This window comes from Sitophilus oryzae, unplaced genomic scaffold, assembly GCF_002938485.1.
Source record: "Sitophilus oryzae breed Bouriz unplaced genomic scaffold, Soryzae_2.0 scaffold_888_pilon_pilon, whole genome shotgun sequence".
Taxonomy (NCBI): domain Eukaryota; kingdom Metazoa; phylum Arthropoda; class Insecta; order Coleoptera; family Curculionidae; genus Sitophilus; species Sitophilus oryzae.
In genome coordinates this window covers 357,110-380,277 of record NW_022147514.1, presented here as the reverse complement: position 1 = coordinate 380,277, position 23,168 = coordinate 357,110, and the positions used below count along the sequence as shown (strand labels likewise).

At 32.4% G+C, this 23,168-nt stretch overlaps 1 protein-coding gene across 4 annotated transcripts in view; it reads right to left on the bottom strand.

Moving 5' to 3' along the window:
* Positions 1-23,168, bottom strand: part of LOC115890595 (probable multidrug resistance-associated protein lethal(2)03659) — a 60,228-nt gene that overhangs the window by 16,598 nt on the left and 20,462 nt on the right. For 3 of the 4 annotated variants that reach the window (XM_030910871.1, XM_030910870.1, XM_030910874.1), the window contains 5 exons: positions 14,911-15,177; positions 12,198-12,354; positions 5,665-6,802; positions 3,755-3,921; positions 1,390-1,840 (listed from right to left, as the gene is read on the bottom strand). In XM_030910871.1, coding sequence (XP_030766731.1) covers positions 1,390-1,840; positions 3,755-3,921; positions 5,665-6,802; positions 12,198-12,354; positions 14,911-15,177 — 2,180 coding nt within the window. The remainder of the gene's footprint in view (positions 1-1,389; positions 1,841-3,754; positions 3,922-5,664; positions 6,803-12,197; positions 12,355-14,910; positions 15,178-23,168) is intronic. The other variant, XM_030910872.1, reaches the window with a different exon arrangement.

Below are 23,168 nucleotides of genomic sequence, written 5' to 3'. Positions count from 1 at the left end.
TCCCTTCCGTTCCATATCCTTTCCTTCCATACATTTATTTGGCGGACGGACCGAAGCGTATCGGAAATAGCGTTGTTAAGTTCTTACATTTGTACCAGCTCTGTTAACATTTTGCTGATATTTATTTATTTTTTCACCTCTTACTTAAATCTATTACCTTTTTCAAAAGATACACGTTCTTAAAATAAAACTTTCGTAATGATATAATTTGTACGATAAGAAGTATGGAACTGATACGGAACGGAAGGTTACGTATAGCGTCAATACAATAAAAAATACGGAACGGATATGGAATGGAAACGGAAGGTGTCGTGAGAATCAAGCTTTAAGGTTGATTCTTTCGTTTCCATTCCATATCAATTCCAAAATCAACTTTTAAGGTTGGGAACTGATACGGAAAGGAAGTTTACGTATAGCGCCAATAGAATTAAAAATACGGAACGAATAAACCTTTATAAGGTTGATTCTAACTATACCTTCCGTTTCCATTCCATATCCATTCCAGAATCAATCTTTAAGGTTTGGAACTGATACGGAACGGAAGCTTACGCATAGCGTCAATACAATAAAAAATACTGAACGGATTTGGAATGGATATGGAATGGAAACGGAAGGTATAGTGAGAATCAACCTTTATAAGGTTGATTCTCAAAGATTCTCTCTCTTTATAAGGTTGATTCTTCCATTCCATATCCGTTGCGTATTTTTATTGCATTCACGCTATACGTAAGCTGCCATTCCGTATCAGTTCCATACTTTTTATTGTACAATTTATATCATTACGAAAGTATTATTTTAAAAATTTGTATCTTTTGAAATAGGTAATAGATTTAATTAAGAGGTAAAAGAATAAATAAATATCAGCAAAATGTTAACAGAGCTGGTACAGTACAAATGTAAGAACTTGACAACGCTGTTTCTGATACCCTTCCGAATGGAAACGGAAGGTATTGTGAGAATCAACCTTAACATGGAATTTGGTATGTCGATAGATTGGACCAAGACCAACTTGACCGTGTACGACACATGTCATGAAATCATCAGGATTTTTCTTAGTTATGGGTCGATTGGAACCAAACTCGGCACGTGGATAGAGGTAACCGAATGGAGTCCTCAGACGGACAGACGGGCAGACAGACGAACATAGTGCACACACAATTTTTTTATTACTTTTTCAACAGTTCAAACTACACTTTTTCAAACATGTCCGTCAAACCTTTCATTTAATAGCTGTTAGTAAGAAGTTTCACTTCAAATATGCGCACATAGTGCACACACAATTTTTTTTAAGACTTCAACTCTGAGTAAAATTCAAAATTTATTACGTTTTATGAATAAAATATAAACCAATTTCTACTATTCGTTATAAAAAAAATGTACTATACAAACCTGCAAAGTGTCAAGTAAAGTAACAGGCAATGCTTCATCTACTTGATTCATATCTCTAGAAAACCTGTTGAGAATTCTTCCTGAAGGATTAACAGTAAAAAATCTCATTGTAGCGTATACTATCTTATAAAACATATTATGGTGCAATCGAATTGATGCTTTATTACAAAATCTGTAGAAAACCAATAATCTGGTTATTGTCATTAATATCAGCATCAAAACTATCACTGTATATGCTATTGCGAGAACCTGATCAGTCATGTGTGTAAGCCAGAATTCTTGAAAAGGTGTATGCTCAGTTATAATGGAATTATTATTGGAGAGAATCCTTGAACCATTATATGTGTTAGGATCAACGGTGAAAGTTCCATGCTCGACGATTCTAGATATTTCTTGGTTTTTAAGGTACGTCTCATTTTCTTCCATTTTCTTGATTTGGTTCATATTAACCCTAAAATAAAACTACCCTTTACTATTTCTACCCTACAATAAATTAGCAATAAACTTGGTTATAGTTCGCAGTTTTTTAATATACTCTGGGTTCTAATTAAAAAAATAAATATGAATATACAGGGTGAATCAACGATAGAGTAAGTCCATTATCTCCTTTGTTTCGAGGTTTACAAAAAAATATTAAATATAAAAGTTATAGGGACGGTTAAGATACATATTTTAAAATTATTATAGAGGATACAGGGTGCTTCAAAAAAGTGTGGCGAATATAACATTTTTTTTAAATGCAACACCCTATTTTTTATTTTATTTTCAGATTCTGCGTTAAATTCCATAACTTTTTTTTATATATAATGTTTATACCTAAAATTAATAGTTTGTGTAATATTTAAATTTGTCTAAACAAATGTTAGATTGCCGTGCGGTAAAAATTTCTCGATGATCTCATTGTTTCTGAAGTTGGACAACTAAAATTTAGTAGGAAAATTTTATAGAGACATAGGAAAAGATGTATTTAAAGATATTTTAGTAAGATGCTACAGGGTGTTCAAAATATATTTATGAATTTCAACTACTTATTTAAAATTAAGAAATTTCAAATTTCTTTAAATGGTACACCCTATATATTATCATTTTTTCTGATAGATTTTACAAAACTCTTCAACTTTTATTAAGTATGTCATATACCTATTTTTAATAGTTTGCGATTTATAATATTTTCTATTTTTACCCATATTTTTAATACCATTGCGCAACTTTATGGGCGATTTCGTGGCACAAAACCTATCCGAGATGTACCGTCAGCCTGAGAATTCCGAGATTTAGTTTAGCTGCGCGCATCAACGCTAACGACTATCAAGTCGTTTACAGCGCAGCGGATGAAGGATACTGTACTGTAGTTCTGCTTTCAGTCGACAGAGTGAGTGGTTGCGGGAGACGGTGTTGCCAGAACTACTGACAAATCCGTAGATTTTGGGTACAGTACGTAATAATACGGATTTATATCATTAAACCATTTAATATAATATTATATGATTAAACAAAGAACGGCGTTCACTTCATACGCTGTATGAATATATACGAATATACTTCATACGAATCATTCGACATGGTACTGAATACATATAAAAGAATTTTAATTTTTGTTGTTTATTCTATGTTTAACACGAATAAATTTTCAATACAAAAACCAGGATTTTTTATCCAAAGATATTTTCGTCAAGCAAATTACAGATATTATACATTTTACTATGGCAATACTGTCGCTTTCAGTTCTACACTATCTTCGATATGCCTTCGCTGACCAAATTAGAGAAAATAAAGCGTTTTATGCGTTGGCCGCAGAAGTATTGGTGCCTCCACCGTACAGCACTTGAGACGTAACGGGAAATCAAATCAGTCTTGTCACAAATTCGCACATTAGGTTGCGTACATGGTACAAAGAAAACAAGGTATGATCGATAGCGGCTCCAATTTCGTTAAGTTTGCGCATACCACCTGTGACGTCATACGCCATACAGAAAAATATCCATATTGTTCAATTGCCACTAATAAAAAAAAGACCTAAAATAGGGAAGAATCAGGACATAACCCCAAAAGTTATGTCAAATTATCGAGCTTGACATTTGAAAAATTATTTTCGCGTTTATTGTGTCATCTGTTTGACAATTTGAAATTGGCGCGCGGAGCTTGCCGACCAATGGTGTCGTTTATCACCTGTGACGTAGTAACCAACCTGCGCAATATCATACCTTGTATTCTTTGTATCATGGGTTGCGTATCTTCCCAATTCTTTCAATCAACGCTATAACTTTTATATTTAACGTTTTTTTGTAAACCTTCAAACAAATGTGATAATGGACTTTGCTCTATCGTTGACTCACCCTGTACAGTATATTGAAAAATATATTACCAGAATGTCAAAAAATAATCACATAAACTTGCCAGAGCTTGCGTCATGGCAAATATTAGAAACAATATTAAAATTTTACACCAGTGACCTCCAGAGACAAAATACGACTTGTATACTGTCCAGCCAATGGTACCACTTCCTCTTGATTCTTTTTCGATTTGAGGATCCTAAAAATTATATAATTTACGGGCACTTTTCAAGATTTTTGTATTGGCACTGGCTAAACAACTGCCGGCGCGGCGGTATTGTTAGTATATACAAAAAATGCCGTCATCGGGCGGCATGATATTCCTCTATCTATAAATGCCGGTGGAAAATTGAATTGACTTGTCGCTGAATGACGGCGGCATGCAATTAATCTGACGGACGAAAGTCCCCTTCGGGGTAGATCTACCTCTTTGTTAAACAATTTAACCCCATTATCTCGTGATAATCTACTCCGACGAAGAAGCTTGTGGTAACATTGGGTAACGATCTGTGATATACGCGGCTTAGAAAATTACTATAATAAACTTGAAACTGTACTAACCTTGATTTCAATCATATTTTCATCGATAGGTTTGTAGATTCTGAATAACGGTCTAGGTAAAGCATCTAGCTCATTTGCCAGCTCAGAATTAGAATTTAGAGTTAGTAACTCGCATTTTCATTGGAGGACACTTTCATATTTATTTCAAACCAATAATCAATGAGAATATTTGTATAATTTAATAAAATTACTGTAAATCACTATAAATAATGAATTATTTATAGTGATAAATGATGGAGATAAACAACTGTGATTGAGCTATATAGTGATAAACAACTCTGATGTCATTTTAAGATGAAACTTTGTTAACAACATTATGAGAATTCGAATAATAAATTGAATAATGACAAGACAATTGACATCTGTCTAAAAAAGACCCATTTAGAGTGACAATTTGGTTATGTAAAATTTAGAGTGACAATTTTGATTATGCAAAAGAAATACATATTCTATGAGTTTACTGGTTGCCTAACGATTAACATTAATTTAAAAATAAATCCTCAACATGAATAATAACAGCTGTTAGTAAGAAGTCACTTCAAGTATGCGCACAAAGCGCACGAGATTTAGTATGTTAGTATATATGAAATCAGGATCGATTGACATATTCAATTATTGCCGGGCACATCCTGTTCCACCGGAAAGGACTACAATTTTTGATTTTCAAATGATACCCTCCGTATTTTTTTTATTTTATTCGATAGAAAATGACACTCTGAATAGAACGAGAATAGAGTGACATATATTATGTCAACTTTTGACATTTTTGCATATGGTTTATTTGAACCTTTATAACCTGCAGTTCATAACGACAATTTGTCTCGAAATTCAAAAGTATTGTATCAAATTAGGTATTCTTAATGAATGCTTTTTCCAAAAATGCTAATGAGTCACTCTCGTTCCATTTGAAAAAATGAGATATGATTAAAAATACGATTTGGGCATCTTCTAACCGGCCAAGATAAGACACGAAAAAACATTAGAAAATCAAATCTATTTTTCCAAGGCTCCTTGATTAAAAATTAGTCTTAAAACAGCCATGACACTGTAGATTGCAATTTAAAATACGATTTTAAGCGAAAATGTCAAAAGTTGACATATGATACGTCATTCTATTCCGAATGTCATTGTCTATCGAAAAAAGTAAAAAATACCAAGGGTGTCTTTTAAAAATCAACTGAAAAAATAAAAACGTTATAGGGGTGAGCCACTTGTGAGAAACACCCGGTAAATATTTAGCAACAACCGCCGTGCTTGACAAATTTACCTGCTTGTTCGACGGTATTCATGTTAATAAATATGTAAAATAATATTTCTTTCGTCAATTTTCTAGTCTAGACTACCGCTCCGGTGGTAATTTAGCCAGTTTGTTTTGTATTACCATCTTTACATTTGTTGGCACAACTTCCTTGGTAGACACTCTTCTTCTTCTGGCTGGTTTGATATCTTCATTTTCTTCCGTTTCGTATTCTTCAGCATCTTCTTCATCAAGAACGTCTTCAAGTTCACTAAGAAGTTGCGTAAATGTTCTGCCGGAATTCTGTACTTCTTCATAAGTGCCCGTATGTTCGATTGTTTTTGATCCAAAAAGGTAAATCTTCTTGGCGTCTTTCAAATATTGTAGCTGATGAGTAACCAAAACAACGCACTTGTTTTTAAGGTAACCGGTTATGCAGTCTTCGAACAGTTGTTTTCCGACGTGGGCATCGACTGCAGATAACGGATCGTCTAACAGATAAATATCCGCTCGTTTGTAAACTGCACGGGCAAGATTGATACGAGCTCTTTGACCACCACTAATTGATGCACCACGTTCACCGACTATAGTTCGATCGCCGTGAGGAAACAGTGCGAAGTCTCTTTCTAAGGCACATACTTTTACCACTTCGTAATATCGTCGAGCGTCGAACCGTTGACCGAAAATAATATTCTGACGTACACTGCCCACAAATAACCACGGTTCCTGAGAGGCATACGAAATCGAACCACCCACGTCCACCATACCGGACACTGGCTCTAGTTCGCCCAGAATTGTGTGCAATAGAGTTGTTTTACCACTTCCAACAGGACCAATCACTACGGCTAATTGACCAGACTCCACCTCAACATTTAAGTTATCTAAAGCATTCTCTTCAAGTGACTTGGTCCATTTTACAGAAACATCCTTTAGATGAATACCAACTGATTTGTTAGTTTTTTCACTAGATCGAAAAGCATTAAGAAATGTGGAACTTGAGTCAAGTTGGACTTCGTCGTGCTGCAAGAATTGTTTAATTCTTTTTACTGATATACTTGCCTCGGCAAACTGAGTGACCCCTTGAGGGAAGAACGTGGTTACTGTACTTCTCAGAATACCATAAAATGAGGATACTACGTAGACGTACTGAGCATCTAGTACGTTTCCGGTAAAGAAATATACTAAAACGCATATGTATATGGTAGTTGAGTTTAAGAACATATTAAAGGACATCATAATGGCTCTTATTACAGATATTTTCTTGATTTGTTGAATTTCTTTCCTAAAACAAAAATGTTGTATTAATACTGTCAATATTTCAATTTAGGACGACTTGGGTTTATCTCAATTTGGGAAAAAATCATGTAAAATATAATTTCAGTAAACCAGCTGGATGACGTCGACCTAGATATGTTTTTAAATAACGTTATTAAAGAAATAATTAAAATATAACAATCGGGTCTGCGAAATCAGAATTAGGTAATTATAGGTTGAATTCGTATAACTGAACGAATGATAATATTTTTATCGCACTTCATTACGATAAAATAATAACGTCATTTCTAGCATAAAAACTAGAAAGATAGACTTTATGTACGTCTTGGGAATGACAATCGGAGCTGCAAGAGTCAGTTTCAAAAAGATTTAAATCTTCAGTTTTAAATCATTTCTAAAATCAGAAAGATTTAAATCTTAAGGAAATTTCAACATAATGTTTAAATGATTTGAGTATTAAGTCTTTGACTTAAATCATTTTCTTTTTAGCCAAATAATTTTCGTAAAGACTTAAATCAATATTTAATATAACTTCTAATTTAAGACCTTTGTGTGACTTAAGTTTATATTTTTTGGTTTTTATTGTCAAGTCAAGACACCCAATGTTCAATATAAGTGCGTATTTTTCGTCACCACACGTCTATGGTGGGTAACAATGAATTTAAAAATCGCGTCCTCGATTACGTAACTAAAAGCTAGAAGTCTCGTCTCGCCTCAAAATCTGACCTGTCGATGGAGCCTCGCTTTGGCGAGCGAGGTCCCAACTTCGTGGGGCCTCGCTATTTTGCTCGGAATTGAACGAATAAACGCGCGGCGTTGCCTTGTTTTGTGTGTACTTTCTTGAATAGTTTTAAATTATAGTTTTAAATTTTATCTATTGCTATAATCAGTCTTTCCGTTCTCCGCACTCCGCACTCCGCAGTTTACATAATATAATATTATCTTATATAATTCCCGTGTTAGAGTTTTGGTTACCGTACTCCTCCGAAACGGCTTAGCCGATCTTGATGAAATTTTATATGTATATTCAGTACGTGTAAGAATAGGTAGTTATATATTTTTTATACCCTTAAGTGATAAGGGTAGTCCACCCCCATTTTTTTATTTTGTAAAAAAAAATATTTTTATTTTTTTTATTTGGCATTAAAAAATACAAACAACACTAAATTTTCACCGTTCTCATCCCCTATTTTTTAATAGGGGTTGTTTTTTTAATTTTTTGTTACCACCTCCGAAACGGCTTGACCGATTTTGATAAAATTTTATATGTATATTATATTTTTTTTATTTGGATTTAAAAAATACAAACAACTCTAAATCTTCACCGTTCTACCATCATCCCCTATTTTCTAATAGGGGTTATTTTTTTGTTACCATCTCCGAAACGGCTTGACCGATTTTGATAAAATTTTAAATGTATATTATATTTTTTTTATTTGGCCTTAAAAAATACAAACAACTCTAAATTTTCACCGTTTTACCATCATCGCCTATTTTCTAATAGGGGTTATTTTTTTGTTACCATCCCCGAAACGGCTTGGCCGATTTTGATGACATTTTATTATGTATATTGAGTAGGTCTGAAAATAGTTTGTTATCTATTTTTTATACCCTTAAGTGATAAGGGTAGCCTACCCCCATTTTTTTATTAAAAAAATATATTTTTTTTTATTTGGCATTAAAAAATATAAACAACCCTAAATTTTCAACGTTCTACCATCATCCCCTATTTTTTAATAGGGGTTGTTTTTTTAATTTTTTGTTACCATCTCCGAAACGGCTAGACCGATTTTGATAAAATTTTATATGTATATTCAGTAGGTCTGGTTTGGTTTGGTTTGGTCACAACCTATTCCTAGGTTGTTATCTATTTTTTATTCCCCTAAGTGATAAGAGTGGTCTACCCCAACTTTTTTTTTATTTTTTAGATAAAATTTTTTATTTTAATTGTTTTGTTAAAATAGGGAGTGCCTATTTTTTAGGTGCATGTCCAAAATTTTCTTCTGGGTACTCACTTTCATCACTTAAGGGACCTCTGTACAAAATTGCATACTCCTAGTCCTAGAACGGATTTTACATAAAAATTATACAAATTTTTACCTTTAGTTCTATCCCCTTAAGGAATGAATTCCAAAAATCGCTCTAATTATTCATTTACGCTACATAATAAACCTCTGTGCAAATTCTCATATTCCTTGAACAGAATTTATTGTTCCAGAACGTTCAACCCCTCATTTCACACCCTTAGAGGGCGATTTTCCAAAAATTGCTTCTTAGTGCTAAATTACGTTACATAAGGAACGTCTGCAAAATTCATACTTCTAAAACCGATTTTAACAAATTTTTGTACAAATTTTCATCTCTTATTTTTTAGGGGATGCATGCCTAAAATTCGCTTCTAGGTACTCACTTTCATCATTTAAGGGACCTCTGAACAGAATTTCATACTCCTAGTTCTAGAACGGATTTTACATAAAAAATTATACAAATTGTCACCCCTAGTTTTACTCCCTTAAGGAATGAATTCCAAAAATCACTCTTATTATTCAATTACACTACATAAGGAACCTCTGTGCAAATTTTCATATTCCTTCAACAGAATTGTTTCAGAACGTTCACCCCTCATTTCACACCCTTAGAGGGCGAATTTCCAAAAAATGCTACTTAGTGCTAAATTACGTTACATAAGGAACGTCTGTGCAGAATTTCATACTTCTAAAACCGATTGTAACAAACTTTTGTACAAATTTTCATCCCTTATTTCTAGGGGATGAATGTCAAAAATTAGCTTCTAGGTACTCACTTTCGTCACTTAAGGAAACTCTGTAGAAAATTTCATATTCCTAGAACTAACATTTTTTGTACAAAATTTCAACCCCCAGTTTCACTACCCTTAAGCTATACATTTCCAAAAATTGCTTATCAATGTTCAAATGCGCTACATCTGTGCAAAAGTTCATACTCCTAGTAGGTACAGATTTTTTTGTATAATTACACCCTTTTATCTAATTACATCCCCTTATGGGTCGAATTTTAAAAATTACTTAGTAGTGCTCATCTTAGAGAACGAATTAATATCTCCGTATTTACTCCAGTTTCCTAATACTAGCTAGCAGATAACACATAATCATACTAGTTAATTTTTTATTGGAGTAGAAGTAATTTTTATTAGAAGGTACAAAAAAATTAAAAATCTAAAATTATATTTTCATAGCTACGTTTTTATAGCCTTACGATGCCGCATGTACTAACGAATACGAAATATATAATCAATACATATTTCTTTAAATATCGAGAAATAAAATATGTTTTGGCAACACCGTACGAAATATCGGCGCGTAGTTCTCAAAATTTAAAATATTAGCATTTTCAGGCTTCGATTATGTTCAAAAGCGCCACCGTGTGACAAATCACTAAAGCTTCCACACGAGAGTTCTTAAAACTATAATATTCTTTGCTAAAAGTTTAATTGGTATCAAATATACAGGGTGTTACAAATTCGAGGTATGAGCATTGGTATCTCGGAAAGCGGAATAGATACGAAGATAGTTAAATTGGGACAAAGTTGCTCCTTGGGATGTTCATCAAAAAAGTTTTAAAAATGTCAAGGATTGCTGAGTTTTTTGAAAATAATTTTTATTTTTTCCTGTCGTTACTTTTTAGAAAATAAAAAAAAATAACTGCACATTCTTATAGCCACTTTATTAGGGCTATTTGATAGTATTTTTATATATTCAAACTAGCTGATAATTTGTGAGATACAGAGGCCATATTATTTTTTTTAAATACTGATATGCATTTTTTATATGAAGTATAGAAAGAACTCTGTCTTCTGAGTACAATGATATGCCACACTTAATATTTTTTTTTTGTTTTGGACATTTGAACACAATTTATTTAAACTAATTTCAAGTCCAGCTCTGTTTTTTTTTAATATTTAATCTATTCATCATTACAATACTGATAAGCTTTCAAACTTAACAATGACGTGGAGTAAAACATTGAATACGGTGAATCAAATAAAATTAATAATATAAATATAATATAATATAAACAATCGAATCATTTCCCCGGAAGATGGATTGGAAATGGTATATAGAACATCATAATGGCCTGCGAGGTTCTTGCCGTTCATAAGAAGATATATTCAAAGAGCTATAAATAAGATTGAACGAAAAATAAATTTGTACATTAGGGAGGGTTGTAACCCTTTCGAACGTTTAGAGCATTAGAAACTAGTTTGTAGAAGTTGATTTATTTATAATAACTACGATTAATATTCATTTATTTACTACGATTAATATTTTTATTAATCTCATTATACGATCTAATAGATCGTATAATGAGATTTCAATTTCATAATAAGAAAAGTTAAAAATTATATCTTTAAATTGCTGACCTGGATATTATTATCTATCAGGCTCGATTTTCCTTATTTAATGTTAATTAGCGCTGGTCAATATTATTGCGATGAATATAATCAGATTAAATAATTTAAAAAAACAGAGTCTGAATTCTTCTTACGGTGCCATACTCTATATAGAGCGTCGGCTACCTCTGGCATGTACTTGTGATGTGTGTCACCACAAGATCTCATCACATGTTAAGGTACACAAAACAAACAAAAAGTATCAAGTGTGGCATACCATTTTATTCAGGAGACCGCGTTCTTTCAAAACTTCAAATAAAAAATGTAGGTCCGTATTAAAAAAAACATAAGTTGGCCTCTGTATCATTTTCCTTATTTAATGTTAATTAGCGCTGGTCAATATTATTTCGATGAATATAATCAGATTAAATAATTTAAAAAAACAGAGTGGGAGTTCTTCTTACGGTACCATACTCTATATAGACCGTCGGCTACCTCTGGCATGTACTTTTGATGTGTGTCACCACAAGGTCTCATCACATGTTAAGGTACCCAAAACAAAAAAAAAAGTATCAAGTGTGGCATACCATTTTACTCAGGAAACCGAGTTCTTTCAAAACTTCAAACAAAAAATGCAGGTCCGTTTTTAAAAAAAAATAAGTTGGCCTCTGTATCTCAGAAATTATCAGCTAATTTAAAAATCTAAAAATACTATCAGATGGCCCTAATATGATGGCTATGAGAATATGTTGTGTGTGAATTAGTTTTTTCATTTTCTAAAAAGTAACGACAGGAAAAAATAAAATTGATTTAAAAAAATTCGTTTTTTCCAAAAAACTCAGCAATCCCTGAAATTTTTAAATCTTTTTTGATGGCATCTTGGTGAACATTCCAAGGCGCAACTTTGCCCCAATTTAATCATCTTCGTATCTATTACGGTTTCCGAGATACCAATGCTCGTACCTCGAATTTGTAACACCCTGTATATCATGCTAGACCTAGGTTCATTTGATGCAAAATTTACTCAACTCACCTTCTACTGAGTTCAACAAGCTTGGCAAAGGGAATTTCCCAAGTATACATTTTAATCACTTGAATTCCAGATATGATTTCATTCATCAACCTAATTCTTTCATCAGTTTCAATGGCTGTAGCTAAACGATATTTAGAAGTCTTCTTGCCCATCCACACTTAAAAATATATATTTCTATTAATTTAAGATGTTTCGTGCAGCCTGTGAATAAAAATATTAAAGAAGGAGCACATCAAAAAACTTCTGGGGACCTAAAATGGCCGATTTAAATTCCGGTTTATTAGTGCCGTTCTAATTTTATTCAAAACGTGTTAAAATATAATGTAGGGTAGACTCGATAATTTGTTGTTTTATTTTAACTTGTCAATAAATTATGTTGGTAGTTATTAAAGTTGTTATAAAAATATATAATTCTAATAAAAAGATACAGGGTGAGTTTCCTACGATGTCCTTACTTACTACCTCTACTAGTTCAAGTCGGATAATTGGGGAAAGAATTGCAGTTTTGTGGGGTCATAAATATGCGCCTTTCGGATTTTTGAAAAAGTTCATGGCTTACTAGATATTTTGAAAAAAACAAATTTTGGCAATTTTAAAATTTGTCCCTAATTCCATTATAATCTAATTTAGACAAAAAGTTTTCAAATAAAAGTTGTAGATAATCACATACCTAATTAGTTTGTGTTTTCTGATTTTTTCTAAAGCCTGTCATTTTTGATATATGACACAAACATATGTTTTTTAAATAGAAATCATAGTTGGACATGACATTATAAAAATCGCCATTTTTTATGCTTTTCAGCGACATAAGGTATAGTATGTTTATTTTGAACAATTACTGAGAGTTATAGCCAATTCTTATCTTTCTTGTCTATTTCACTTAGTTGGTATGGTATTCTTATTCTGTTATGATTTATAACTTAAAAAAATAATATCACTACTATTTTAATTTATTTTAGAAAATGTTCTCCCGTACCGCCTCTTCGAGTGCCTCTCTTATTTCATCGAGGAGGCCCATGCAATTATCGGTCCACCTCTTCCGATCCCTGAATTGGCGTAATTATGATATAAATAATTTCTAACATTTCTTTCATTAGGAGGGGGAGGTGTCATAATGAAAGTCATGTTCGAACCATTCTATTGATGCGCGACTATCTAAATTTAACTTTTTCTAATATGTCTTGAAAACCGTTCTCTAAAAAACGTAAGTAACGTTCACCGGCCAACGTATCCTCAAAAATGTATGGTCAAAAAAAGTTGAACCAATAATTCTACACGCTTTTCTTCATTTAAAAAATTCATATTTAAAATTTTTGTTCATTTTAATTTACAAAGTTTGGATGTGACAGTTTTGCATTTCTGAAGGCAACGACGATTGAGCTTGTTTCCATGGCTAATTAAGTGAAATTGTTCAAAATGATATGAATTAGCTATAACTCAGTAATTTTTCTAAAAAAAAACATATTATAACTTATATTGCTGAAAAGCTTAAAAAATGGCGCTTTTTATGATGTCATGACCAACTATATGATTTCAATTAAAAAAAATAACATATGTTTGTGTCATATGTCAAAAATGACAGACTTTAGAAAAAAACTGAGGACGCAATCTCATTAAGGATGTGATTATCTACAACTTTTATCTGAAAACTTTTTGTCTAAAATAGATTATAATGGAATTAGGGACAATTTTTAAAATATGCCATGAACTTTTTCATAAATCTGAAAGGCGCATATTTATGACCCCACAAAACTGTAATTCTTTCCCCATTTAATCGACTCTCTATCTTCAGTGGTTTCCGAGATAACCATATAGAACATCGTAGAAAACTCACCCTGTATAGAGAAGTTATAATAAATTTTTAATAACACAAACATCGGATAAGAGCTACTGAAACAGGTAAGTCAAATTAATGTATCTTGCATTGACGTAAAAAAGCAAGAAAAATATATAATTATCAGTTAATGGCGTTTAATTTCTTTTCATGTATGTTATAATTCATCCATTGAAAACTTTACAAAAAATTCATTGAAATGAAAGAAATGCGACTCATGGTTAATATAATTATGTACACAACATTCAGTAATGTTTTTGGGGGTATTGGCGATAGATTTTTGTAATTTCTTGAAAGAAAACATATACATAGATTTCTCTAATAAAATACGCCATCCAATGAAAATCTTGAGGAAGTGAATTTTAATTAAAGAAAGGCAAATCATATTTAAATAAATTATGCTTAAAATATATCTCTGAAACCGCTGACTTAACTGCGGTTTAAAGCCGAAGCAGGAAATTCCTCGGAAAAACTTGGTAAAACTGATTTGCCCCGCGCTTGCGCACAGAGTGGAAAACTTTTCGCGCCGTGCTGCGGAGAAAGTTTCCTTAAGCGCGTCTAAGGGGAAAATGAACGCGAAGGATAATTTTCTTTATTTTCCGGACTTGAAAAAGTTGGGATAATTTTAATTATTTATTAAGTGAATTACATTAAATTTCACACTAATTATTAAGTGAATTTCATAAGTGATCGGTGTACTACACGTTTGTATATTATATAGTCACCAGTGAAAAGCTACACAACCAACTATTTTAAAGAACTTTTCGACAAATCGCAATAGTGTTACTGTTAATTTAAGTTCTTACAATTGTGTAAGAACTTAAATTAACAGTAACTTGAGCATTCAATAAACGTTCCATTATATTATCGAAAACTTACTTTGAATTGGAATAAATAATAACATGAATACAATGCCAGCTACTCCACTTAAGCCAACATAAAAATACATCAATATCAAAACAACCATAGTTTCAACTGGTGCCAGCCATAAGTTATGTATATGTGTGATTGCAAGTTCAAATTTTTCAACGTCGTTTGATATCAGATTCACCATTTGGCCGACGGTTGTATCAGCCAATGCACTTTTACTTAGTTTCAAGGCCTTCCTGTAGACTAAAGTTGACGTCGCCACACGTATTTTTTGACCTGGATATATGATTAATTAGTTATTATATTGAATTAGTTTCGGTCACATCCTCTTTCACAGAAAATTACTACCTACAACTTTTGATTTTTAAATGGTACCATTTCATGGTAATGGTTATTTCGTAGAAAATTACATTCTGAATAGAATGACATATCGTATATGTCAACGTTTGACATTTTTACTTAAAAAATAGTATGTTAATGGTAGTTTGAAGTTTTTTATGAGTCGAAATAACAAATTGTGGTACCAAATTATTGGTAAAAAATGCGTTTTCGAAATATGCTAATGAGCCATCCTCATTCCATAAAAAATTGAGTATTTATTAACCGTGCAGGAAAAGATATTAAAAACATTAGACGATCAAATCTATTTTTCCAGAGCCCCTTAATTAAAAATTGATGGTTCTAATACAGCCATGGCACTTTAGATTGATATTTAGAATGTTATGTTTTTAAATTGGTAGGTCAAAAGTTGAAATAAAGTAAAATTCCGAGGGTACCAATTAAAAATTAAAACTTGTAGTCATTTCCAGTGAAAGAGAAAGTGATTGAAACTAATTGAATATACCTAGCAACGCCAATAGATTAAGTTACGATTTTCCAGATTAAAATAAACGTTGTTCATTTTTTAAATTTACAGTAAGAAGGCATGAAATTCGGAATGCCTGTTATTTTGTTCTGAGAATAATGGGAATGAGTAAGAGATTCGAATTTTATGCGGAAGAAGACGCGGAAAAAATACATTAAATGTATATTAAAAAACTTTAAAACTCCCTTGTCACATTTTATTGCCATCTTTTCGAACGCGTTATATACTTGCACTATTTGCTTGCCCTACATATTTTTACCAGCAAAAAATATTCTTAAAAAATTACTTAATAACATTTCAATCTTTACATTTTTTAATCAAACAAGGGCCCGAATTCTGTAACTTAGAAAACGCTAAGCGCTTTTAGACGCTCGGCGTACCTATCTGACGTTAGTTTTCGTTTATTGGGCACTTAACTACCGATTTGGGTATTCCCATCTGACGCGCTTAGCGTCTTTACCCATTGAGCTAAGCGATTTGAAAACGACTACCTTACAGTGGCGGCTCGTGGCCTGTGGGACTGGGTAGGCGACAAAATTTTAATTGCGTCTATTTTTCCCCCAAAATATACATAATATCCTAACCCAGTTCGTAAAAACCAATATGTTAGCTTATGGGTTAAAAACTTAGCTTAAGAATATTTAGGATAAAACTAAACTAACAGCATTCAACATAATGAGATTAACATAATGTATATGTGTGTTTTATTTATTTCCTTTATACCTTGATTTTTTCCTTTATATCTTCCCAAGTAGCATTTTCACGACTTGCGACCACATGTTTACTAAACACAACGTTGGATTAGTTACAAAAAATAGTTAGCTCCCTACCATGGGTATTAAAATAAATTTAAACGTTTTTATAACGTTGTGCCGACGTTGGACTAGTACTACAGCAAAGTAGAAGCTTCTGCGACGTCGAATAAACGTTGTCTTGTAACCTTTTTTGCTTAAGTGATCTTTAGGTGATTTGGACAACGTAGTTACAACGTTGGATAATATAGAGTTTTCCGACGTCAGTTTCAGGACCTATTCCAACGTTATGCAAACGTCGTCTGTTTTACTAATTCCAACGTTGTTTAGATTTCCTTATTCTTACGTTGGTAGGACGTAGAGTCACTACCTTTTTGCAACTGTATTGAACCATAACCTTAAATCTTAAATTTTCAATTCATTGTTCTGTTCAGTCAGACAGTTCAGTGCTGTTTTTGTTTTTATAAAAAAAAAACTTAATTAAAATGGGACATAAGAAAGGTACATATAAAACTAAATTTAAATATACATCGACATATATTACCGACACTTCCTCGTTTATTTAGATTATAGAGGGCGGCACAAGCTAGACTCTAGAATGACTAAATTAGGCAATCTTGCGACTAGTATACTACCTGTTAAGGCCGAACTGCGACTTTATTAGTCCAGTATGCGACTACTCGAACTACTCCATCTTAATCTCCAAAACAACAAAGTTAAAGCCGCCATGTTGTTAAATAAGAAAATGTTTCGTTCTTAAAATAGCAATTCCTGCTTTTTGAATACATTAACTTGAAATATTTGACCCTAAAAAATACGCGGAAACAATTTTTTCGAATGCGAATAAATTATTCTCATTTTACTAAAAAAAAAATTCAAGAAAATTTTTAAAACTTCTTTAATTTCAAGGCCCATTAGTATTTTTTAAAGTAGAAACAATACATTTATCAATAAAGTTGTTTGCGTTTAACTTTTTACCTTGGGTAACGAGTTACAGAGTCGGTTAAAGTGTTTCAATAATTATGATCTTCAAACATCCTCCACACTTAAATACTTTTGTTTTGTTTTCCTTCACTGCCATCTGACATATGTCTCTAACTAAATTATAAATATAATATTTTTACTATAATTATCCCAATTTAGGATAAAACGCGACTTAGACGCCATATTAGTTTTGTATTTCTGTGAATTAGGATTTTAAACAACGTTGCAGTTTGTACTAAATTAGGCTTCTAGCCAACGTCGGTATCCAACGTCGTTTCGACCCAAAAATTATTCTCCAAACTAGTGCAGACTAGGGTTGGCACGAGGTTGTGCCGATGTTGCGCCCCGACGTTTGGTCGCGTGACACAACGTTGTCCCGACGTCCAAATGCTGGTTGGGTTGATAAATAAAGTAGATGATAGTACCATGCAGTTCATCATAGGATTTTATTTTATTTTTATTTATTTACGTAACTTAACAATAGGTAAATATATAGACAAATAAATTTACAAAGAAAAACAGATTATCTTATTCATATACATATTTCGAGACTCATAAACAAAGGGAAAGAATAATTACTTTTTATATATTAAATTGATTTGCCGATTTCTTAATAAAGAAAATTTATTTATTATTATATTTGTAAAGTTATCAGATTGTTGAAGGGCTATGGAAATATCTTTTTCTATTCAAAGTAAGGCAAGTGACGATAAACTTTTATTTTTCATTGAATTTCTAGTGTAATTTTTAATGCGTTTCAAACATGAAAAATGTCTCTCAACCGAAGTACTTGTAAATGGTATGAATGTATTTATACGTCGCATAAATTGTATGATTAAGATTATCCATATTGAAAATCAGAATTAATTGTTCCAAATTTTAACCGAAATTAATACTTATCCATATCTCCTCCTTGTTAGACTTAGAAATTAGCAACCAAAAGCACCGTACACAATAATTCAAGTCAATAATAGGCAGTCGACAAACATTTTTTAATATAACGAGAATACCAAAATCGACTGCTTGGCGTTCCGCTAATCGAATACTTTCGCTTACCGCTTTGAAAGCGTAACGTGTCTAAGTTCCAGATTTCGGGCCCTGGCTAAATTATCGCTAGCGTTATAGTAAAAAAAGGACTACCGTTGACTAAAGAAAGACCGCCGCGTAGACGATTTTGCATGTTTATTAGCATTGAATACCGCCGAACAACGGGGTAAATTTATAAAGTACGGCGGGTCCTGCTGAATATACAGGGCGGTCCATTAGTGTGAGGAAGTCCAATATCGTCATTGCTGTCGAAGATATGAAAAAACGATTTATACAGATGTTACATAGTTTATAAAAGGGTATAAGCTAAAAATATATTGTGTTGTATACAGGGTGCCCCAAGAAAAGTTATGATAATGTTTTAAGTTTTTTAAATTGCACCCCGCATTTTTCTGTATATAAATGGATTCAGCATAAAATTCTACATTTTCTACTCTATTTTTATTTGAGGCACTATGCGGTGTCGCCATTTCATTTCCTATTTACTAAAACTTTGGTTAAAAAACTATAATCAAAAAGTTTAGATATATTTTCTAAACACCAAGTAGAATAACAGAATAAATCTAACCAAACAGAATAAATCCGCGAAGAAAAATTAAATGATCTTATACAGGGTAATTTTTATGGCGTCACCAAAATCGGAATATTTAAAACGCTATATCTCGATTTTTTTTAAATGCAGCACCCTGTATATTATTTTTCGTTTATATACCGAATTAAGAAATGAACATGTTTTGTACTTAAATTGTTCCTAAATTTTTAGCTGTTTTGCAGATATTCTCTGTATTATATTTACTGTTGGAAGAGCCATATTTAATAATAATAATCGAATATCTCTCTCTCTGAAAAACCGTTAAAAGTTTTGAACACATTAAATACAAAAAATGTCTACTTTTTAATTCTGCATCTAAAATGAAAATAATATAGGTTATATTATATAGAAAAAATTGGAGATATGCATTTTAAATATTGCGATGTTAATGACACCATAAAAATTACATTGTATAAGATTAATGTAAATTTTCCTTCGCGAGATAATTTTGTTACCCTTGATGTCTAGGAAAATATAGCTAATTATTAATAAAAGTTAAATTCACTCTAGTTTTTAAACACTTTTCGGATATAATGTTTTTAACCAAAATTTCAGTAAATTATCAATAGAATGGCAACACCATAATATAAGGAAAATAGTAGAATTACTCCTTGTCAAATCCTTTGTTTTTTTTCTGCCACTTTATATGACCTTGTTCTCGCGTACCTTGACCACTACGTAGCTGTATAGTCGTGTTCTATAACTAGTACAACAAAGTATAGTCGTGGCACTCGCCATAGTTTCACAGAGATGTATTTAGGAAAATATGAGTTCACAATAAAATAAAATAAAAAAAATTGATCATCGAGTAAAAATTTGCTTGAAAATAGGATATTTTCACATTTCGTGTAAGTAAAAATTCTACTGTATCTGAAAATCTTCTGATGGGAAGAAATGCTGAAAAAATATATAATGACATATTTTTATATTATTATCTATTTCAAAGATTTTCTGCAACTTTTTTTTAATTTACAAGTTTAATTTTAACATTAAGGTGTTTGTTTTGTAGGAATATATTGGTTAGGTGATTTTCATTGGATAACTAATACATTGAACAACACATTGTACTAAATAATAAAATAACATATTTAAACTTCAATAATTGCTAATAAACGTTACAGAAATTTCAAAAGAGAAAAGAAGCAAGAACAATGAAAAATAGCATCACTACTTTCTCACATAATAAAAGAATATTTTTTTAGTTATTGTTACAGAGTCCCGAAGGTACCGAAAGATCCGGGAATTAATAATTTCGATTTCCGGTTCTTTGATATCTCAAAAGAACCGGGAATTTCCGGTTCTGAACCCTAGTTACCATATTATCAAGAAATTATGTTTTTTAACTAAAAACTAAAAAAATGTCCAGGTTTTTTTCAAAAAAAAATGCGCAGAAAAATCCTCATATTTCTAGGGTCAAAATATATTACCTCTAAAAATATTTGCACCAATTTAAGACTCACCCTGTATAGGGCTATTCACGGTTATGGTACGTTATAGCGTTTCCGGAACCGGAGCCGTTTTTCGGAACCGGTAATTTCGGTACCATGCCTCTAAGGAACCGGGATTTCCAGTTTTTTTTCGGTACTAGTAAATTTTTATTCAATGATGGTGCAGTTCGTTAATCAGCTAGCAAGGGATGGTTGTCAAAAGTAAAATCGATAAAAAATTGAGGTTTAAATGAAAATAATATCAAATTATTAAGTGATAATCAGTCATGAGAAAATTAACCTGAACACAAAGATGATCACAAATGACTAAAAAAACTCAAAGCACAATTTTTTTAATAATTACTACAATTGATAGCAGCACACAGTAAGGCACTCATTTTTTGTAAACCCGTCTCTGTGCTGGGACGCAACGCTCGAACCTCGCTGGTCGACGGACAGAACTCAACTGAAACGCTCTGCAATCTGCCGATATTCGACAGATTGTAAAAACTGACAGAAAATATTTGGGAGAGTGCAACTACTCTTTTCCTTTTACTATGGGAACACTGCATATTGCTGGAAATAAAAATATCATACTATACAGGGTGGCCCATCGAAAACGTTCCGCAAGGCATAACGGCCAGGGTAATTTTTTTTTTCAGAAAATTCATAAACACTTCAATTTTGTTTGTGGGGGGGACAACTTTTGCCCCAAAAATGATTGCAAAATCTTCAACCCTCTAAGCGGGGTTGTTATCCCCCAATTTTTTTCAAATGGGAATGCGGGTCAAGTGGTACTGCAATGAAAAGGGCTTTCTATTCTCTATACTTTCTCGTTTCGTTTTTGAAAATCGGTCGAGTTATTGAGAAAATATGAAGGATTGAAATTTGAAAAGTACGTGTATTTAAGCATTTATCAGAGTAAATGATAAGGATAAATTCCTTCGACCAATTTGCTGTTTTTTTTTTATTATTTCTAGATGTTTACGCATTTTTTCACTTGCCACAAGGTTGAACGATCAGGTGCGGTAGTTGCTAGATAGCTGTTCTGTGACTTGTGCGTTGAAGTTCTTCTAAATATCGTTAAACTTTTTAACAATTATGGTGTACTCACTGGCATAAAAAGTGGAAATAATCGAACTTTATTTTAAAAATAATGAATGTATCGGGTTGCGCAGATATTCAATGAATGCCATCCTGACAAACACCTTTATGGCAAAATTGTTCGCTAGTTAGTAGCAAAATTTCGCGAAACTGGTTCCGTTATGAATAAAAAGAGGCAGAGGGAAAATCCTGTAATAAATGAAGCTATGGAGGTAATCGTATTGGGCTAAGTTGCCATGGATAGTACACTGAGTACAAGAAAATTAGCCAATGAGACCGGCGTGAATCGTACAAGTGTCCAAAGGATATTAAAAAAACACAAATTCCACCCGTACAAAATTCAGTTGGTTCAAGAACGCAACGAAGACGATTTTGATCGTCGCTTGCAATTTTGTGAAACTATGAGTGAACGAGTGGCGAATGATAATAATTTCCTATTTAATGTGTGTTTTTTGGATGAGTGTACTTTCTTTTTGAACGGTATAGTTAATCGGCACAACTGTCGGTACTGGGCTGAGGACAACCCCAGGGTTTTTCACGAGGTGTGCACACAAAACCCTCAGAAATTGAACGTGTGGGCTGGTATTTTTGGAATTTCTATTGTAGGTCAGTTTAACGATATTGAGAAGAACTTCAACGCACAAGTCATAGAACAGCTATCTAGCAACTACCACACCTAATCGTTACTTGTGGCAAGTGAAAAAATGCGTAAACATCTAGAAATAATAAGAAAAAACAGCAAATTGGTCGAAAGAATTTATCCTCATCATTTACTCTGATAAATGTTTAAATAAACTTTTCAAACTTCAATCCTTCATATTTTCTCAATGACTCCATCGATTTTCAAAAACGAAGCGGGGAAATATAGAGAATAGAAAGCTCTTTTTATTGCGGCGCCACTTGACCCCCTTCCCATTTGAAAAAAGTTGGGGGATGACAGCCCCGCTTAGAGGGTTGAAGATTTTGCAATCATTTTGGGGGTAAAAGTTGTCCCTCTCACAAGCAAAATTGACGTGTTTTTGAATTTTTTGAAAAAAAAATACCTTGGCCGTTATGCCTTGCGGAACGTTTTCGATGGGCCACCCTGTATGCAGAATTTTATGCCGAATCCAAATCTCTACAGAAAAATAGTGAGCGTAATTAAAAAAAATAAAACGTTTAAAATATAACATTTTTGGCACACAATATACAATTTTTTTTAGCATATGCCCTTTTATAAACATGCAACATTTGTATACAACTTTTTTCATATCTTCAACAACGACGACGATATTGGACTTCCTCGCACTAATGGGCCACCCTGTATAAAGAATACCGTCATTCAGCGGTACACTTTTTTAAGTACAGAAACAACGCCTGTATTTTACCAAATTTTGTGTATTACCAAATTTTATATAATACTAATTGTCTTTACCAGTCTAAGTTCCGCGATTAGGTACTGTTGTAAAAATAAAACTACATTTTATTGCATACAAAAATAAACATTTCTGAACTGT